At 43.2% G+C, this 21,478-nt stretch overlaps 1 protein-coding gene across 1 annotated transcript in view; it reads left to right on the forward strand.

Moving 5' to 3' along the window:
• Nucleotides 1–21,478, forward strand: part of ANO2 (anoctamin 2) — a 541,215-nt gene that overhangs the window by 193,849 nt on the left and 325,888 nt on the right. The window contains exons 4-7 of the mRNA XM_040439201.1: nucleotides 15,230–15,328; nucleotides 16,297–16,451; nucleotides 19,343–19,397; nucleotides 20,593–20,644. Of these exons, the coding sequence (XP_040295135.1) occupies nucleotides 15,230–15,328; nucleotides 16,297–16,451; nucleotides 19,343–19,397; nucleotides 20,593–20,644 (361 nt within the window). The remainder of the gene's footprint in view (nucleotides 1–15,229; nucleotides 15,329–16,296; nucleotides 16,452–19,342; nucleotides 19,398–20,592; nucleotides 20,645–21,478) is intronic.

Here is a 21,478-nt window from a genome sequence, read left to right on the forward strand (position 1 = left end):
CTGGACCTGGAGCCTTGTTTACATTTACCCTATTTAACTTAGCTTGGACCATATCTACAGTTAGCCAACTGAGTATATTACTGGATGTACTATCAGCCCCAGCACCACAGATATCAGCTCCTTTCTATTCCTTTGTATATACAGAGCTAAAAAAAAACATTTAGTACCACTGTCTTTTCTGTATCTCCAGTGACTTACCCCCCTTTACCATTACTTAGGGGACCCACCTGCTCAGACCTTGGTTTTTTAGCATTTATATATTTAAAGAATTGTTTGGGATTTGTTTTGCTCTATTTTTCTACCTGCTGTTAATTTTATATTTTTGCTAATTTTGCCTCCTTTTTACAGATTTTTTTAACCACTTAAGGACCACAGGTTTATATCACCCTAGTGACCACTGACCAGGCCCTTTTTTACAAATCGGCACTTCACAACTTTAACGGTTTATTGCTCGGTCATGCAACTTGGCACCCAAATGAATTTTACCTCCTTTTCTTCTCACAAATACAGCTTTCTTTTGGTGGTATTTGATTGCTGCTGAGATTTTTCATTTTTCTGATATTAATCAAAATATACCGCAATTTTCTCAAAAAGAGTGTATTTTTAACTTTCTCTGGTTAAATTGTTCAAATATAATTACATTTCTATACAAGTTTGTGTCAGAATTTATTGTGCTACATGTCTTTGATAAAAAAAAATCTAATAAGTGTATATTTATTGGTTTGCGCAAAAGTTGTAGCGTTTACAAACTATGGTACAAAAATGTGAATTTCCGCATTTTGAAGCAGCTCTGACTTTCTGAGCACCTGTCATGTTTCTTGAGGTGCTAGAATGCCAGGATAGTATAAATACCCCCCAAATGACCCCATTTTAGAAAGAAGACACCCCAAAGTATTCGCGGAGGGGCATGGTGAGTTTATGTATGATTTTTTTTTTCACAAGTTAGCGGAAAATGACACTTTCTGAGGAAATTTTTTTTTTATAAAGTTTCGATTTCTGCTAACTTCTGGCAAAAAAAATAAAAAAATCTCCCACGGACTCACTATGCCCCTCAGTGAATACCTTGGGGTGTCTACTTTCCGAAATGGGGTTATTTGTGGGGTGTGTTTACTGTTCTGGCATTTTGGGTGGGGCTAAATTGTGAGCAACACTGTAAAGCCTAAAGGTACTCGTTGGACTTTCGGCCCCTTTACGCACCTAGGCTGCAAAAAAGTGTCACACATGTGGTATCGCCGTACTCAGAAGAAGTAGGGCAATGTGTTTTGGGGTGTATTTTTACATATACCCATGCTGGGTGAGAGAAATATCTCAGTAAATTGACAACTTTGTATAAAAAAAATGTAAAAGTTGTCATTTACAGAGATATTTCTCACACACAGTATGGGTATATGTAAAAACACATTGCCCTACTTCTTCTGAGTACGGCGATACCACATGTGTGACACTTTTTTGCAGCCTAGGTGCACAAAGGGGCCCAAATTCCAATGAGTACCTTTAGAATTTCATAGGGCATTTTTACGCATTTGGATTCCAAACGACTTTTCACGCTTTAGGGCCCCTAAAATGCCAGGGCAATATAAATACCCCACAAGTGACCCCATTTTGGAAAGAAGACACCCCAAGGTATTCCGTGAGGGGCATGGCGAGTTCATAGAAGATATTTTTTTTTTGGCACAAGTTAGCGGAAATTGATTTTTTATTTTTTTTTCTCACAGTCTCCCTTTCCGCTAACTTGTGACAAAAAGTTGAATCTTTCATGGACTCAATATGCCCCTCAGCGAATACCTTGGGGTGTCTTCTTTCCAAAATGGGGTCATTTGTGGGGTGTTTGTACTGCCGTGGCATTTGAGGGTCTCCACAATCATTACATGTATGGCCAGCATTAGGAGTTTCTGCTATTCTCCTTAGGCCTCATGCAGCTCGGATGCGGACCCATTCATTTCAATGAGGCCGCAAAAGATGCAGACAGCACTCCGTGTGCTGTCCGCATCTGTGGCTCCGTTCCGCAGACCGCAAAAAACCGCACGGTCGTGTTTATGAGGCCTTATATTGAGCATACGGGTAATGAGATAAAGTAAAGCTGTGATCGCTAATAAAGATCAAAAAAGCTCAAAAGTGATCTTTATAGCGCCGCAGCAATTTTACAGTGTTTTTGCAGTGATCAGAAAAAAAAAATTCTGTCACTGCAGTGGGGCGGACTGAACGCAAGTGTGCGCACAAGATCAGGCCTGATCGGGCGAACACTGCGTCTTTTGTAGAGCCTAAGGTGACCCTAATGTACTGATATAGATCTGATTGCGATCAGTCTTGATTACTTACAGATACTATATAGTACTAGTGCTGATTAGCGACAGCGATGACGCTAATCAGTGACTGCGGTGCGGTGGGCTGGGCGCTAACTACCTAACAAGTAACTAACTAACTGGCGGTGATAAGGGACCCTTAGGCCCCATTCACATGTCCGCAACTCTGTTCCGCATTTTGCGTAACGGAATTGCGGACCCATTCATTTCTATGGGGACAGACTTTGTCCCGCTCGGATCCGGAATTGCGGATCTGCACTTCCGGGTCCGCACTTCCGTTCCGCAAAAATATAGAACATGTCCTATTCTTGCGGACAAGAAAAGGCATTTTCTATATAGTTCTGGCAATGTGCGGATCCTCCAAATGCGGAAAGCACATTGCCGGTGTCCGTGTTTTGCGTATCCGTGGATCCGCAAAACACATACGGACGTCTGAATGGAGCCTTACAGGGGGGTGATCAATGACAGGGAGGTGATCATGGAGTCTATATGGGGTGATCAGGGGTTAATAAGGGGTTAATAAGTGACAGGGGGGGGGGGGGGGTAGTGTAGTGTGGTGCTTGGTGCTACTTACAGAGCTGCCTGTGTCCTCTGGTGGTCGATCCAAGCAAAAGTGACCACCAAAAGACCTGGTAGCAGGTATATCAGACGCTGTTAACAAAACAGCGTCTAATATACCTTTCTGATGCGATTTTTTTAAACATCTACAGCCTGCCAGCGAATGATCAGCGCTGGCAGGCTGTAGATCAACTTGTGAACTGCGCGTTCCTGTGAACGCGCGCTCCTGTGAGCGCGCGTTCACAGGAAATTTCGGGTCTCACGAGATGACGCCAATAGGCGTCGCTGAGCCCTGAGAGCACTGCCGCCCAGACGCCTATCGGCGTTACGTGTGCAGCAAGCGGTTAAAGGGAACCGGTCACCTCTACTATGCTACCCTCACTGAGAGTTTCTAAATGTTCATTGTGTTACCATTTGCGGACGAATTTATTAAGTATTATGCATTTTTGTACTTCCCACCTTTTATGCAAATTAACATAAAAGAGTCATATCTTACTTGTGTGACCAGAGAAGAGTCATATTTTCAAGCTCTGACTCATCTCAGGTAAATTTGCATATGTATAAAATGTGCTAGTGGCCATCTAGCAACCCATGTCAGCTCTATACCCAAAATCCAGGTGACAGGTTCCCTTTAAGCCCTTTTTAAACTTCAAAGACTACCTCTGACCCTACAGATTTGTATTTTTTAAATGCCAGTTTTTATCATTAATAGCCCTTTTTACAGTAACTGTAAGCCATGGGGGGTTTAATTTTAGCTGTTGTAAGAAGGTACAAGGAATCATCATAGATGATAGGTATGTGTGTGTTCCTGGCCTTAGTGGAGTAAGAGCCAGTTTTCTATGTCAGCAGCAGTTGCTGTTTGACACCTTGCTATCTAGTATGGCTGTAAATAGCTGATCCGGGACGGCTCTTATTGGGAGTAGTCAAAGTGCTGGGTGGGTGACTACTCCCCACTGTCCAGGCCGGGTTTTGACAGGCCTATAAAAACAGCCGGCAGTGTCAGGTGGGTGGATTACTCCTCTCTGACACTGGAGCTGTGTTAAACTCTGCTGAAAGCTGAAATCAGTGTGTCGGGCGAGCAGGCCGCCTAAAGCCTGCAGGTGGCCTTTCTGAGGCTGAGCATTCAGCCGGGTGTGGATTAAACACCCAGGATCAAAGGTGAATGATTTTTCTGTATGAACTGTTTTGGGTGTGAACTAACACCAATACTGAAAATGGACTGTCATACTGTAAACCTGCAACTAGTGTGAATAAACACTGCAGATTTTGAGTTACAAACTAGTGATGAGTGGCAGGGGCAATATTCGAATTCTCAATATTTCGCGAATATTTGGTAGAATATTCATCATATATTTGCGAATTCGAGATTATTTTCTTGATCGCGAAAAGTCGGCAATGTAATATTTGCGTAATGCGCGCAAAATACAGGCGTGGGTCACTATAGCTGCATTTTTCAAGCTGCTAGAAGTTTTCTGAGACTGGAGAAAATGGTTGGAACAGCAGATAGAGTGCTCCAATATATTCGCGATTGCGAAATCGGCATTAATGATGCGAATATTTTGGCGCAATACGTGCAACTTCACATTTTAACAGGTCTGACTACTTATTAGTGATTGGTGCACTAAGTATTGTTGTGACATCAAAGCACTATGTATGTATGTATGTATGTATGTATGTATGTAGCATGTATGCATGGACAGCAGTATTGTTGTGAACTTGTGACATCACAGCACTATGTATGTATGTAGCATACATATATACATACAGTACAGACCAAAAGTTTGGACACACCTTCTCATTCAAAGAGTTTTCTTTATTTTCATGACTATGAAAATTGTAGATTCACACTGAAGGCATCAAAACTATGAATTAACACATGTGGAATTATATACATAACAAACAAGTGTGAAACAACTGAAAATATGTCATATTATAGGTTCTTCAAATTAGCCACCTTTTGCTTTGATTACTGCTTTGCACACTTTTGGCATTCTCTTGATGAGCTTCAAGAGGTAGTCCCCTGAAATGGTTTTCACTTCACAGGTGTGCCCTGTCAGGTTTAATAAGTGGGATTTCTTGCCTTATAAATGGGGTTGGGACCATCAGTTGCGTTGAGGAGAAGTCAGGTGGATACACAGCTGATAGTCCTACTGAATAGACTGTTAGAATTTGTATTATGGCAAGAAAAAAGCAGCTAAGTAAAGAAAAACTAGTGGCCATCATTACTTTAAGAAATGAAGGTCAGTCAGTCAGCCGAAAAATTGGGGAAAACTTTGAAAGTAAGGGCTATTTGACCATGAAGGAGAGTGATGGGGTGCTGCGCCAGATGACCTGGCCTCCACAGTCACCGGACCTGAAACCAATCGAGATGGTTTGGGGTGAGCTGGACCGCAGAGTGGTTGGCAAAAGGGCCAACAAGTGCTAAGCATCTCTGGAAACTCCTTCAAGACTGTTGGAAGACCATTTCAGGTGACTACCTCTTGAAGCTCATCAAGAGAATGCCAAGAGTGTGCAAAGCAATAATCAAAGCAAAAGGTGGCTACTTTGAAGAACCTAGAATATGATATATTTTCAGTTGTTTCACACTTGTTTGTTATGTATATAATTCCACATGTGTTAATTCATAGTTTTGATGCCTTCATAGTCATGAAAATAAAGAAAACTCTTTGAATGAGAAGGTGTGTCCAAACTTTTGGTCTGTACTGTATATACAGCACTATGTATGTATCATGTATGTATGGACATCAGCTACAATATATCACTATCTAACCTACACTGACTATCTCCCACTAACTAACTGTATTATATATATAAGCTTACTAACTAACTAACTAACTAACTAAGGGCTCTTTCACAGTTGCGTTCTTTTCTTCCGGCATAGAGTTCCGTCGTCGGGGCTCTATGCCGGAAGAATCCTGATCAGTTTTATCCTAATGCATTCTGAATGGAGAGAAATCCATTCAGGATGCATCAGGATGTCTTCAGTTCCGGACCGGAACGTTTTTTGGCCGGAGAAAATACTGCAGCATGCTGCGCTTTTTGCTCCGGCCAAAAATCCTGAACACTTGCCGCAAGGCCGGATCCGGAATTAATGCCCATTGAAAGGCATTAATCCGGATCCGGCCTTAAGCTAAACGTCGTTTCGCCGCATTGCCGGATCCGACGTTTAGCTTTTTCTGAATGGTTACCATGGCTGCAAGGACGCTAAAGTCCTGGCAGCCATGGTAAAGTGTAGTGGGGAGCGGGGGAGCAGTATACTTACCGTCCGTGCGGCTCCCCGGGCGCTCCAGAGTGACGTCAGGGCGCCCCACGCGCATGGGTGACGTGATCACATGGATCACGTCATCCATGCGCATGGGGCGCTCTGACGTCATTCTGGAGCGCCCCGGGAGCCGCACGGACTGTAAGTATACTGCTCCCCACTACTACTATGGCAACCAGGACTTTAATAGCGTCCTGGCTGCCATAGTAACACTGAACGCATTTTGAAGACGGATCCGTCTTCAAATGCTTTCAGTTCACTTGCGTTTTTCCGGATCCGGCGGACACCTCCGGCAAATGGAGTGCATGACGGATCCGGACAACGCAAGTGTGAAAGAGCCCTAACTAACTAACTATCTAATTTAATGACACAGGAAAGCAGAGAGCACACTGCTGTCTCTCTCATATCTGCAAAATACTGCATAAAAGGGCTGCTGAGAAGGTTCTTATATAGTAAGGGGTAGGCAACTTTCCTATTGGTTGCTAGGGATGTTGCTAAGCTCAGACAAAACATTGCAGCCTTCTCATTGGCCCACAAGCAAAAAAAAAAATTGAATATTCGAAATTACGAATATTTATCACTATATTCCAAATATTTGCGAATTCTCGAAGTGCCGATATTCGTGATTAATATTCGCTATTCGAATATTCCTGCCCCAACACTATTATAAACGTGTCTTTGCCTCTATACTGCACCCGCTTGTCCTGTCTACCAGAGCGCACCCCCACAATTGGTGGAGGATGCGTGCAAAGCAGTGAGGCTGGCGTGAAAGCCGATATTTTTGGTTTCTGCATTTTTTCAGGCACGGTTGTATGTTGTATATTAAACCAGCTGTATTACAACCCGCGCTTCACGACAACATGGAGGCTGTTGTGAAGGCCCTCATGGAGGCAAATCTGTAGCAGCGGGAGACAAACCTGCGCCAACGCGAGGCTAATAAGCAGCAGCAGGAGACCAACCAGTTGCTGCTACAACATGTGATGGCTTTGCAGACAGCAGGAGCAACCCCGAGCGTCCACGATGCCCAGAAGGCAGTACGTGCAGCGATTCCTAAGATGACACCCGCAGACGACATTGAAACCTACCTGGCGATGTACGAGAATGTGGCCACAAGGGAGAAGCTACCCTGAGACCAGTGGGCCGAGGTCGTCACTCCGTTCCTGGCATCCGATTCCCAGCGGGTGTATTTCGACTTGCTGGACGATCTAGCAGCCGACTACCAAAAAGTAATGGGTGAGATTTTGGCCAGACTGGGGGTGAATGTGTTGGTCCGGGCCCAGCGGGTACATCAGTGGGGGTTTAAGCCGGCTGAGCCCGCGAGACCCCAATATTATGACTTACTCCACCTTTTGCAAAAGTGGCTAAAGCCTTATGTGCTGAGTCCCATGGGTATGCTGAATAGACTATTGGCCGATATCTTCTGGAGGGCTCTACCACCCCCTCTCCAGCACTGGATCGGCCAGGTGTCTCCTGGCAATGCCCTGGAGATGGTGGACCTGGTGGAGCACTATAAGTCTACCCGGAATCTACAGGGGGGTTCTTTTGGGAGGGGGCAGTCAAATCCCATAAATCTCTACCCCAGACCCGGCGACTTGTGCCAACCAAACCCACCCGGGATGTACTCCCTATGGAGCTGGCTCTGATAGTCTGCTGGCGGTGTCGAGAGCCTGGCCATGTACGAGCTGACTGTCCACATCAGGTGGAACCCTATGGCTTCCGTCAGTCGTTATATGCCAGGAAGCTGTGTGCAACGGGTACCCCAGAAACTCTAAATCACTTTTGCCAGGTGGAAGCGGGAGACACTCAAGCGGAGGCGCTGCTGGACTCAGGGAGCTTGGTGACCCTGGTGAGGGCTACCCTGGTACGGTCCGCTGAGTATACTGGCCGGAAAGTGCCAGCTGGTAGGCGTAAGCACCACTTCGGTGGAAGAGAGGGAGACAACTCCACTGAGTGTAATGGTGGGAGACGTAGAGAACTTTCCGCCAGGGCCTGAGCTGGCAGACCTCAATGTCTCCGGGGAGAATTTTGGTACCGCCCAACACCGAGACCTAACCCTATCCCGAGCCTTGGAAAATGTATTGATAGTGGATGGTGAACTACAACAACCGGGGGCAGAGCCGGTGTTCCTCCGTTTTCATCAGGATATGTTGTATCGGGTAAACCAACTGCGGGGTGAACATATTCAACAGTTGGTGGTGCCCCAACTCCCCAAACTCGTGTTAGAGTTAGCCCACCAACATGTTCTCGGGGGTCATCTGGGAATGCAGGAAACACAGGACCGGATTACAACGTTTTTTTTGCCCCAGTGTGTTTAGAGAGGTGGACAAATTCTGTAAATCTTTCCCGACCTGCCAGGCAACTAGCCCCCACCACCTTTTACGCAGTCTTTTGGTACCTCTCCCAATCATTGAGGTACCATTTGAGCAAATCACTATGGACCTCGTAGGCCCGGTATCGAAGTCCGCTAGAGGAGACCAACACATCTTGGTCGTCCTAGACTACGCCACTCGGTACCCGGAGACGGTGCCACTGCGACATACAGTACAGACCAAAAGTTTGGAAACACCTTCTCATTCAAAGAGTTTTCTTTATTTTCATGACTATGAAGGCATCAAAACTATGAATTAACACATGTGGAATTATATACATAACAAACAAGTGTGAAACAACTGAAAATATGTCATATTCTAGGTTCTTCAAAGTAGCCACCTTTTGCTTTGATTACTGCTTTGCATACTCTTGGCATTCTCTTGATGAGCTTCAAGAGGTAGTCCCCTGAAATGGTTTTCACTTCACAGGTGTGCCCTGTCAGGTTTAATAAGTGGGATTTATTGCCTTATAAATGGGGTTGGGACCATCAGTTGCGTTGAGGAGAAGTCAACACAACTGATGGTCCCACTGACAAATGTAAGGTTATGCACATGGGAAGGAATAATGCAAGTCACCCGTACATACTAAATGGTAAAACACTCGGTAACACTGACATGGAAAAGGATCTAGGAATTTTAATAAACAGCAAACTAAGCTGCAAAAACCAGTGTCAGGCAGCTGCTGCCAAGGCCAATAAGATAATGGATTGCATCAAAAGGGGCATAGATGCCCGTGATAAGAACATAGTCCTGGAAAAAAGAAGAGGAGTGAGCACTTACAACATTTGGACCATAGGATATAGGGATATATTTTAATATAGTAGGACCTGCTAAGTCCAATAGATAAAACAATTCCAATCGCATATAATTCATACACTAAAATACAATAAAAATAATAAAAAATATAATTGGTACCAATACACAAAAATATACTGATGAGGGGTGAGAATCCTAATATCACAATCCTTTGGCGGTTGGTGTTCAGAATTGTCACTTTAAAACACCTGATTCCTAGCAGTAGAAAACACTTGCAATGGAAAGACCATTATTAATACTTGTGGTACCGCAAACCGCAATTCAAATTGAAGTGTCCCAAAAGTGCCTGTGATAGGTCACTCCAAATGGTATTTTAGCTCCTGATGCATACAGATAAATGTTTCTAGTGCTGTAGCAAAATAAGTCTCTCCAAAGTTGTTTGGTATGACCGCCCAGAACGGTAAATTTAAAGCCACTCCGTGCTAAATTAGCAATTCAGGTTCCTACCTGGTTCCTAGTGCCGCTTCCCGCTACCGCGTCTCACAGTCCTTCCACGAGAGGCGAGTAATGCCGGCCGCTTCGGCGTCTTGCGTAGTTCGTCTCGGGTTGATGACATAACAGTATCGCGGGATTAGGCAGGCAGGGATATTACCTTGTCAGTGGCGACCGTAGTTGTGTGCTGGAGCGGTACTTGTAGCTGGAGATTTTCTTATTATTATCGCATGGCCATGCAATACTTTTAGTAGAGGTCCAGTAGATTGGGTGGGCGCTTTTCTTCCTGTCACCAGGCGCGTTTCGGGGCATCTACACCCCTTCCTCAGTGGTTAAAGCACCAATCCTCCCTCTCCATCTTTAATAGTCCATTCGGTAGTCCGGAAGTTCTGGATTCTGGATTATTTAAGTATAATTCCTCCATTGCGGTTTTAGTGCGGTATAGTTGCGGTTTCTCCAACTTAGTTGCGTTTTTTTCAAAATTAAAACTAGCACATTGCAGGATTGTGCAATACCAGATTTTTAAGTTAAAATGACACTTTAATAAATGTTAATCTAAAAACACAGTATATACATGTTAAAAATATAAATAAATAAACATGCATCTCTATCATACAATTAATTTAAAACAAATAATTTGAAAAAAATTCCCTTATAATCCATTGGCTGAAAGGTCTTTATTTCTATTGGGAGACACTGCTCACATAATTGCAGACTACATAAGGAGGCTCGGGGTTCTGCCAGTAATAGTAGATGATGGGGTTCAGAGGTTGGGGGTGGTGATCCCTACTCCGAGGGGGGGTCCCAGTGCCAGTAAACGGCAAACTATGGGACCCTCCATCAGAGACGGGACCACCACCCTACAAAAAGCCGAAAATCTCCAGGTCTGAATTTAGGCCTGCTGGTAGTAGACAGCCAAATTCATAAATGTGTTTGGATTCAGCTCTGGACATCCTCTTAATATAATCTCCCCCTCTCCAATGTTTATTGATTTTTTCCAACGCTACAAAAAATAATTTGGACGGATCTCTATTATGTACCTCATCATAGTGTTTGGAGAGTGAATGTTTTGCATATCCCTTTTTGATGTTTGAAACGTGTTCGCTAATTCTAGTTTTTAATAACCTTTTCGTTCTGCCAATATACTGGCGTTTACATGGGCACTGTATCAAATAAATGACTACGGATGAATTGCATGTAAGGCAATCATTAATCTCCTAAGTGAAAGAGTTATGTGCTGAGTGTACTGTGTCTATTTTCCTTTCTTGCAGGCTCATTCTACATCCTATACACCTCCCACACTTAAAGATCCCTTTTAGGTTCATAAAAGAACCTAGGTTTGTTATGGATCTTTTCTCTCTTACTGACGGGGCTACTCTAAGTTTCAGGCTTGGGGCCTTTGTATATATTATCTTGGGTGTATTACCTTGTCACTCAGTATATGATACCAATGCTTGGTTATGATATTCTTAATCTTTTTATAATTGCTATTAAAAGGCAGAATCATCTTAATATCCATCTTGGGATCTTCAGATGTCTCAATTATCCTTTTGTCTTCAAAGAAGGACTTTCTTTCAAGTTCTCTCACCTTATTTAGGGATTCATCCAAAATAGTAACTGGATACTTCTTATCTAGAAATTGGAGTTTCATTCTGGCTGCCTCTTCTTCAAACCTATCTGATTCCGTACAGTTTCTTTTAATCCTCCGGAATTGTCCTAAAGGGACATTTAGTAGAAACCTGGGTAGGTGGCAACTACTGAAGAGGATAAAGCCATTCTTAGCAGTCAGTTTCTGGTATGTTCTGCAAGAATAGCGATCATCCTCTCTTTTTATTAATAAATCTAAAAATTCAGTTTCCTCCTTGATATTGGATGCAAAGACTAAATTTAAATCATTATTGTTGATCGCTTCCAGAAATCCCAGCAGTTCTATCTCCCCCTTCCTCCAAATAAATATTACATCGTCAATGTAGCGTCGCCATAGGACCAGATCAGCCCCAAGTCTGGGCTCGATGATGTTTGAGTCCCATTCCGCCAAAACTAAATTAGCGTAATTTGGGGCAAATCTGGTTTCCATGGCGGTGCCACATTACTGCAAAAAGTACTCCCCTTCAAAATAAAAATAGTTATGTTGTAAAATATACTGGATCCCTTCCATTATTAGTTGAATTTGGGGATCTAGAACATAGTCCTACCACTTTAAAAATTGCTAGCCAGACCACACATGGAGTACTGTGTACAGTTCTGGGCTCCTGTGAAGAAGGCAGACATAGCAGAGCTGGAGAGGGTCCAGAGGAGGGCAACTAAAGTAACAACTGGAATGGGGCAACTACAGTACCCTGAAAAATTATTAAAATTAGGGTTATTCACGTTAGAAAAAAGACGACTGAGGGAAGATCTAATTACTATGTATAAATATATCAGGGGTAGGTACAGAGATCTATCCCATCATCTATTTATCCCCAGGACTGTGACTGTGACGAGGGGACATCCTCTGCGTCTGGAGGAAAGAAGGTTTGTACACAAACATAGAAGAGGATTCTTTACAGTAAGAGCAGTGAGACTATGGAACTCCCTGCCAGAGGAGGTGGTGATGGTGAGCACAATAAAGGAACTCAAGAGGGGCCTGGATGTATTTCTGGAGCGTAATAATATTACAGGCTATAGCTACTAGAGAGGGGTCGTTGATCCAGGGAGTTATTCTGATTGCCTGATTGGAGTCGGGAAGGAATTTTTTATTCCCCTAAAGTGGGGAAAATTGGCTTCTATCTCACATTTTTTTTTTGCCTTCCTCTGGATCAACTTGCAGGATGACAGGCCGAACTGGATGGACAAATGTCTTTTTTCGGCCTTATGTACTATGTTACTATGTTATGTTACCAAGATGCAACAGCGGAAGATGCAACAGCGGATAGAGACCGTTTTGCCTCTTGTCAGGAAGCATATGGAGGCCGCTCAGCGAGCCCAAAGTTGGATCTATAATCGGCAGGCTCGGGTCCGGATCTTTAACCCGGGTGATCGGGTTTTGGTTCTGGTGCCAACTGTGGACAGAAAGTTCCTGGCCAGGTGGCAGGGGCCCTACGAGGTACGTGAGAAAATTGGAGAGGTAAATTACAAGGTATACCAGCCAGGGAGGCGAAAGCCAGAGCAAATATACCATGTGAATTTACTCAAATCGTGGAAAGATAGGGAAACCTGTGCTGAAGACAGTCCGCGGCCATGTTTTCTAGGGGAAGCGGTTTCGGCCCCTCTGTCTGAAGCAAGGGAAGCGGCTGCCCCCAGTAAGAATTGCTGACAGCCTTTCCTCTAAGCAGGCTCAGGAGGCCAGAATGTTTATTAGCCGGAACACGGATGTGTTTTCGGATCTCCCTGGACGCACTTCAACAATTCGGCATGACATTGTCACTGAGCTTCAGACGAAAGTCCGGCTAAAACCATACCGGGTACCCTGGGCTCGGCGACAAGCCATCTCGGAGGAAGTGCAGATGATGTTGAGGCTAGACGTCATTGAGGAATCTAAAAGTGAGTGGGCTAGTCCTATAGTGCTAATACCCAAGCCGGACGGGACACTCAGGTTTTGTAATGATTTCCAAAAACTAAACGAGATCTCTAAGTTCGATGCATATCCCATGCCCCGATTCGATGAGCTAATTGAGAGGTTAGGACAAGCCCAGTATTTTTCAGTTTTGGACCTCACAAAAGGGTACTGGCAGGTGTCCTTAACAGAGGCTGCTAAAGAGAAAACTGTCTTCATCACACCGGAGGGGCTATATCAGTACAAGGTGTTACCCTTTGGTTTGCATGGCGCCACCGCCACTTTTCAACGGCTCATGGACATTGTGCTGCATCCACATCGTCGGTAAGCTTCGGCTTACCTGGACGATATTGTCATCCACAGTACCGACTGGGAAAGTCACCTACCCAAAGTACAAGCTGTAGTGGACTCCCTTAGGAAGGCTAATCCAAAAAAATGCACGATAGGGTTAGAAGAGACTAAGTACCTGTGGTATGTCATTGGGCGCAGAGTTATCAAACCTCAAGTGAAAAAAATAGAGGCTATTCGGTATTGGCCCCCCACCTTTCACCACTAGGCAAGTAAAGTTGTACCTGGGAATATTGTGTGAAAGTACCCTAACCCCAGCCCCCACTAAATCCCCACTGTTCTCTACTATATCCCACTCTCTATCTACACTATCTACCCCCTTATTAGTATGACCCCCACCCTCCCCCCAGATCCTAGTTTAAAAGCTCCTCCAGCCGTCTAGCCATTTTTTCCCCCAGGGCAGTTGAACCCTCCCCATTAAGGTGCAGACAGTCCCTACTGTAGAGCCTGTAACTGACCGAGAAGTCGGCCCACTTCTCCATGAACCCAAACCCTTTCTTCCTGCGCCAGCTTCTGAGCCACTTATTTAACTCCCTAAGCTCCCATTAAACATCTCAATATAGTATGTTATGATCATTAGAAGTAATATATTTGCCTAACTAAATGAAGGTTAACTCTTTGGGGTGAATCCAAAACCTCAAAGCCAAAATCCATTTCCTACAAAAATAAAGCCTAGAGAGAAACAAAAGTTTTGTTAAAACCTGTAATGTCCTCCAAGACACATATCAATGTATCTAGCAGCACGAAGCAATTCAATTAAATGTATTAATTTACTGGATGAATGACACGGCCATTCAATAATCCCCAACCTTTGGACATATGGATTAAATTAGTTTACACTGTCTCACATCTTAAACAACCATTGGAGGACCGATATCTAATTTTGTGTAAGAAAGAAGGTGTATAATGTAAACTTGTGCATTATCGTACATTGTGCCGCCATATAATCATAACAAGGTGATAAACCCTGTTTGTTTTCAGCAAGTTTAAAAAAGGATTCCTTGATGGTAAAAATCATGATGGTCTCAAATGTTTAATAATGTTTTAATCCTTCTTATTTTTCTCATTTCATTTTCATACACCGTCATTTTTTTGCAGTCGGACACATAGGGCCAGATTTATCATTACTCTGACAGCTCACTCTACTTTAACTTTTAAAGTCAGTTTTAGCGAAGTCAGATTTATGATCGGCCCTTTAAGACTGTAATAAATGTGGTTTCACGGTAGTAGTTTATCCGTCAATAAGCAGCTTTACAAAAGTCGCACGTCTTTACGAAAAAGTCGCATGTTCTATTAAAAAGTCTCATAAGACAAGCATGGTCCTCACTGGAGTAAAATTGTGCATTTTTTGCGACTTTTTAAATAGTCGCAATAGTAAATCTGTCTAGAGGTACTTTTACATAAGAAAACACGCCCACTTTCAGAAAACTGGCGAGCAGAGTAGAAAAAAGTCGAAAATGTTTGGGCAGTTTTAACGATTGCGCAAAAATTCGCGTCTTTATCACTCCATTATTCTGACTTGAGCTAATGATAAATCTGGCCCATAATGTGATCTTTTATACCACCTGCATTACAGTAATTATTACTTTTCCATTCTTTATTTTAGAGTAAGAATCAAGGTCTGAACTTTGTAAGGATTCACGCACCATGGAATGTTCTAAGTCGTGAAGCAGAATTCCTTAAAATAAAGGTGCCCACAAAAAAGGTACGAAAAATGGTCCTAGGGAAGGGGTTTGCCCTGTGCAGTCAAACATTGCCGCAGAATGGTGTGTGTGTGTGTGTGTGTGTGTGTGTGTGTGTGTGAAAGGGGTTTTCCTAAATTCTGATACTGATGACCTGTGCTGATAATAGGTGATCAATATCATATAGGAGGTGGTCTGACACCCCCTCTCCTTAAGCCAGTGACTTTGTATAGCTCATTCCAGTTCAAGTGAATAGGATAATTGTTGAAGATCCTGGGGACAGATTCCTTTTAGAAAGTACAGGGCAGATTGAGGATAATATGAATGCACAAACAGTCTGTATGGGAGTTGCTTGAAGTTTGTAATGCTGCAGAGAAATAGGTCTGCATAGGAGATGCATTAAAATGGTAAAAACCTCTAATGTTAATTGTCTGGCATTTTTCCCTTTCCTCCTTGAAATAAACATGTATGTTTGCCAAGGTAAGTGTGTGTGTTTATGGGGAAGTTGGAAAAATAGCTGCCAACTCTTTGTTACTGTCTATGCTGTGTATGACATCATTAAAGTGGTCAGCCCATCTCAGACTTTGATGGCACATCTCTAGGATAGCCATGGGTCCCACCTCCAGGACCTACTCCTATCTCCCGAACGGGGCTTTTGAAATTAAGCTTGCGCATGGCTACTTTCAGAAGTCTCATAGCCATGAATGGAGAGCACACCACTTATTTACGGCCACCTCCCCATTCACTACTATGGGACTACTGGAATAACCAGCGCTTGGCTATTTTCAGGGTGAATAGAGGGTGGAAGCTTGTGCTGTGAGTTCTCCTTCACTTTGGGGAGGGGCTTGTTATGGTGATACAGGTGGGTCCCAGAGGTGAAACCTGCACTTATTTGATATTGAAGGCATATCCTAGCGACAACCCATATCACGTTCTTCTTGTAATGTATATATGAATTATCTATTAAACTCCTATATTCCATATTTTTCAGATGTATGAAGTCAAAGAACACAGTGGTATCACAGTAAAGCTGTATGGTATATGGAACAAATGTACCAAGCCTTTACAACCCAATGTGCCACAAATTAGTGACAATGCAAAGATGAAACCTTTGTCTTATCCTTTCTCCAGAGATAAAATGCATCTGTGAGTAGAACAAGCCTCATGCTGTGACTTCTAGACAGACAAAACAGGGATGGTTTGAATCAATGTAACTGAAAGAACATGTGAAGCATGATTAAATAGTTGTATTAGTCACATAGAGAGCATGCTGTGCCTCAACCTAGTATCACATGGAGCAACTGTGATAACTATAAAAGGCCACTATTAACAATTCACACGTCTTGAGTCGGGAGATTTATTACATTCAGCAAGCGTATTAGTTATCAACAATTTTTTATATACACTTTCAACGTTCAATTTTTTTGTTAACTCTTCCCCTCCTCCTCTATAGGCTAGAGCAAGCCATAGATATCAAAAGGCTATGAGCCAAACAATCCTTACACCTAAAGCCCATTAATATACAGTACATACTTGACCAAATCTTAGTTTGATGTGGGGGTAGGTACAGATAAATGTTTTAGATACTTCTGGTGCCTCTTATTGGATAGAAATACAGCCTATCTGATCCTGTCTGTTGGTCCCAACAGACTTTTAAGTCTTGTCACCTCTAGCGACTATGAATGAGCTTGTCTAAATTTTCTTGTTGTCACCTCTACAGACATGTCTATCTTAGTAAATACTTGAATTCTACATAAAACATCAATTCTAGAACATCTTTTCTTAGAATACTGCAATATATTGTTACTTTGTTAGGGCTCTTTCACAGTTGCGTTCTTTTCTTCCGGCATAGAGTTCCGTCGTCGGATTATCCCAATGCATTCTGAATGGAGTGAAATCCGTTCAGGATGCATCAGGATGTCTTCAGTTCCGCAACAGAACGTTTTTTGGCTGGAGAAAATACCGCAGCATGCTGCGCTTTTTGCTCCGGTCAAAAATCCTGAACACTTGCCGCAAGGCCGGATCCGGAATTAATGTCCATTGAAAGGCATTGATCCGGATCCGGCCTTATGCTAAACGTTGTTTCGGCGCATTGCCGGATCCGACGTTTAGCTTTTTCAGAGTGGTTACCATGGCTGCCGGGACGCTAAAGTCCTGTTTGCCATGGTAAAGTGTAGTGGGGAGCGGGGGAGCAGTATACTTACCGTCCGTGCGGCTCCCCGGGTGCTCCAGAGTGACGTCAGGGCGCCCCACGTGCATGGATGACATGTCGCATGGATCACGTCATCCATGCGCAAGGGGCGCTCTGACGTCATTCTGGAGCGCCCGGGAGCTGCACGGACTGTAAGTATACCGCTCCCCCGCTCCCCAATCCTACTATGGCAACCAGGACTTTAATAGCGTCCTGGGTGCCATAGTAACACTGAACGCATTTTGAAGACGGATCCGTCTTCAAATGCTTTCAGTTCACTTGCGTTTTTCCGGATCCGGCGGGCAGCTCCGGCAAATGGAGTGCACGACGGATCCGGACAACGCAAGTGTGAAAGAGCCCTTATTCCTTCAGGGAATATATGAATAAATTGACAACTGGGTGTTACCAGTTTGGTGTGTTTCCTTATATACTTTGTTCGATACTGATTTGTCAATTTATTCATAAATATTCTGTAGGAATTGCTTAGAAATGGTGCAGGGGATGTAGATGACTTTAAAAAATGCCCCACAATCATTATTTTATGGGGAATGCAAGTAATTGCTAAATCAGACATGTCAGGAGTTACAGAAGACAATGCATTTCAGTTACAGCTCCAGCATCAGGCAGCACAACCCACAAACACCTACTAGAATCATGACCAGCAATCTAAGGGTCCATTCACATGTCCGTAATTTGGGTCCGCATTCGTTCCGCAATTTGCGGACCCATTCACTTTCAATGTGGCTGGAACGGATGCGAATCCACATTTTCGGGATCCGCATCAGTTTTTTCGGTATCCGTTTTTTCGCGATCCGCAATTCCGTTCCTGAAAAAAATAGAACATGTCCTATTCTTGTCCGCAATTACGGACCAGAAAAGGCATTTTCTATTATAGTGTTTGTGATGTGCAGTCCGCAAATTGCGGATCGCATATTGCAGGTGTCCGTGTTTTGCGGATCCACAATTTGCCGATCCGCAAAATACTTATGAATGTGTGAATGGACCCTTAGGGTCCATTCACATGTCCATGATTTGGGTCCGCATTCGTTCCGCAATTTTTGGACCCATTTACTTTCAATGGGGCTGGAACGGATCCGAATCCGCATTTCCTGGATCCGCATCCGCATTTTCGGGATCCGCATTCCGTTCCTGAAAAAAATAGAGCATGTCCTATTCTTGTCCGCAATTGCGGACCAGAAAAGGCATTTTCTATTATAGCGTCTGTGATGTGCAGTCCGCAAATTGCGGATCGCACATTGCAGGTGTCCGTGTTTTGCGGATCCGCAAAACACTTACGGACGTGTGAATGGACCCTTAGGCTGCCGCGCCCCCCCCCCCCCCCAAACCTTCTTAAAGGAAACTTCTTTGTTTAGGGTCCATTCACAGGCCCGTAAGTGTTTTGCAGATCCGCAAATTGCGGATCCGCAAAACACGGACACCTGCAATGTGCAATCCGCAATTTGCGGACCGCACATCACAGACACTATAATAGAAAATGCCTTTTCTGGTCCGCAATTGCTGCCAATGCATTGGGATAATCCTGATCAGGATTCTTCCGGCATAGAGCCCCGACGACGGAACTCTATGCCGGAACACAACAACGCAAGTGTGAAAGAGCCCTTAGAAAGCTCACAGTTCTAAGCAGGAAATCCAAGTGCTGAAAGCTTCTGGAGTAAGAGCAATCAATGGGTTGTTTAAAATACTCAGAGCTTTTCTGGTGACCAGATATGAGCTATGACTTCTGAGGTTTTAGTCAATAGAATCCAACAGATGTAATTATTTGTAGAGTTTTCACCTTAATTCACGTCAATTAATACAAGATGTTAATTCTAAATTAATATTTCAGGTACAATATTAAAGACAAGGAAACATTTTTTGTCAATGCAACACGTAGTCGAATTGTAAGTATTTCTCAAACTCTAAGTCCACATAGTAATATTTTGCCCAGTTATTTTTTTGGCCTACTATGTATTTATTGTGGTCATCAGATGCTTATCATTAGTAACTGAACACTGCAGAGATGCCACAGGATGGTTGAAAAATGTATGCGAATGTTAAACCTACAGTATGCCCATCAAGTGTTTCCTTAGAGTTCAAAGCCAGACTGGCCAATTTGACTACCAGAGCATCCTGGTTCCAGTCTCTGGCACCCTTGGCCAGGGGTTTAGCTGAAGACAACTCCATTTGGAGATGACTTTAGAACATATCACTTGCCACAAGGATTTATGTCTATTAGATCTTATTTACCATGCAATGTACAGTCATAGTATGTTCCATAAAGATGAATGGTGGACCCTCAGAATGAATTCCTCTAGGACAATGATGGTGAATCTTTTACAGACCGAGTGCCCAAAATGCAACCGAAAACCCATTGATTTATCGCAAAGTGCCAACATGGCAAGTTAACGTGAATACTACAGTCCAATATACTGTAGTATATTATCCAAGTACTTTATGATTTAGCTATAATATCCTGCCTACATTCAGTGCGCTGCCTGTGCCGTTCATAGTGCGCCCTGCATTGATGAATGGCAGGAAAAGTCTAAGGCATATCGATACACCATAGACTTTTTCCAGGGCGTGGGTGCCCACAGAGAGGGCTCTGAGTGCCGCCTCTGGCACCCGTGCCATAGGTTCGCCATCACTGCTCTAGGATAACCAAGGAACCTCAGCCCATCAGTGATTGGGCCAATATAATTTTTCCTTTTCTTTCTATCAAGCTATAGTTTAGTTAGGGTTTCTATTTGTCCAATATACCCTAATATCTGTTTATTGCATATCTATCTATCTATCTATCTATCTATCTATCTATGTATCTATCCATATATCTAGAATTTATTAAAAGGATTTTCTGAGTTTTTAGTATTGATGGCACATCCTTAGGGTAGGCCATTTATATCTGATCAGCTGGGTCTAATGCTCCATAATCCTCCAGCACTGGAACTATACAGCTACTACTGAACAGCTGATTAGCAGCATTGTGCCATTTCGGACACTTGTCAAACAGATATTGATAGGCTATACTGAGGATAGGCCTTTGAAAATAAAATCCTTGAAAAATGCTTTAAGCTGATTTATGATTGTATTTTTTGCTAGGTATATGAAATTCTAAAGAGAACATCTTGTACAAAGGCCAAATACAGTATGGGTATGTGTGATTTTTTTTGTTATGTATTTGATTTATATATTTTAAATAAAGTCACATATCTTCAGATTTTTGAGGTACCGTGAAAGCTACAGAAAGCTCATTTGTAGAAATTCCAAAATACGCAATCATTTAAAAAAAAAAGACCAATAGTAAAAATAGGCAGCCCTTTTTTCACCCCCCATTTAATGCCCCTATGCCTATTCTAAGATTGGGCCTTCCTCCCTTCCCTTATTTGCTAATGTGACCATGGAAATGAAGGAGCTTAGTGTAGTATCCTGCCATTATGAAGGCATCAACAATAGCTGGGGTAAACGGCTCTACAGACCTCACAGTAGGAGTTCTCTCTGTGGTAGCCCATTATTAAAAGATTCATTGTATTGTACTTTATAGAAACCAAATGTTTGACTAATGGTTTGCCCTTTCTTAAGACCCTATTAGACGCCAATAAACATTAAACACGTCCCTCGGTGCTCGTTTGCACTGGTCTATTAGACAGGCCAATGCAAAGTAACTGTGTGAGAAATGATTGAGTCGTTCCTCCCTCAATCAGTTCTATTGATTTTCCCCGGCACATCCTTGATTACAAAAGGAGATGTGCTGCCAATAATCGGGCATCATTCATCCTGATGATATATGCAAATCAGCTGAAAAAACGAGCTCTGGCTTGTTTATCGAATGATCGGTGGTACGAGTATACTGGCTAATTATCAGGAGCAAGCACTGGCAAAAAAATGATTTGGTCTAATAGGGCTCAATGAGCAGGTTGTATATTTGCAGGCATATATTGGGTGAATTCCTATTTACTTTACAGTGCGTACCTTACATGCTATCCTT

Source organism: Bufo bufo, chromosome 1, assembly GCF_905171765.1.
Source record: "Bufo bufo chromosome 1, aBufBuf1.1, whole genome shotgun sequence".
Lineage (NCBI taxonomy): Eukaryota > Metazoa > Chordata > Amphibia > Anura > Bufonidae > Bufo > Bufo bufo.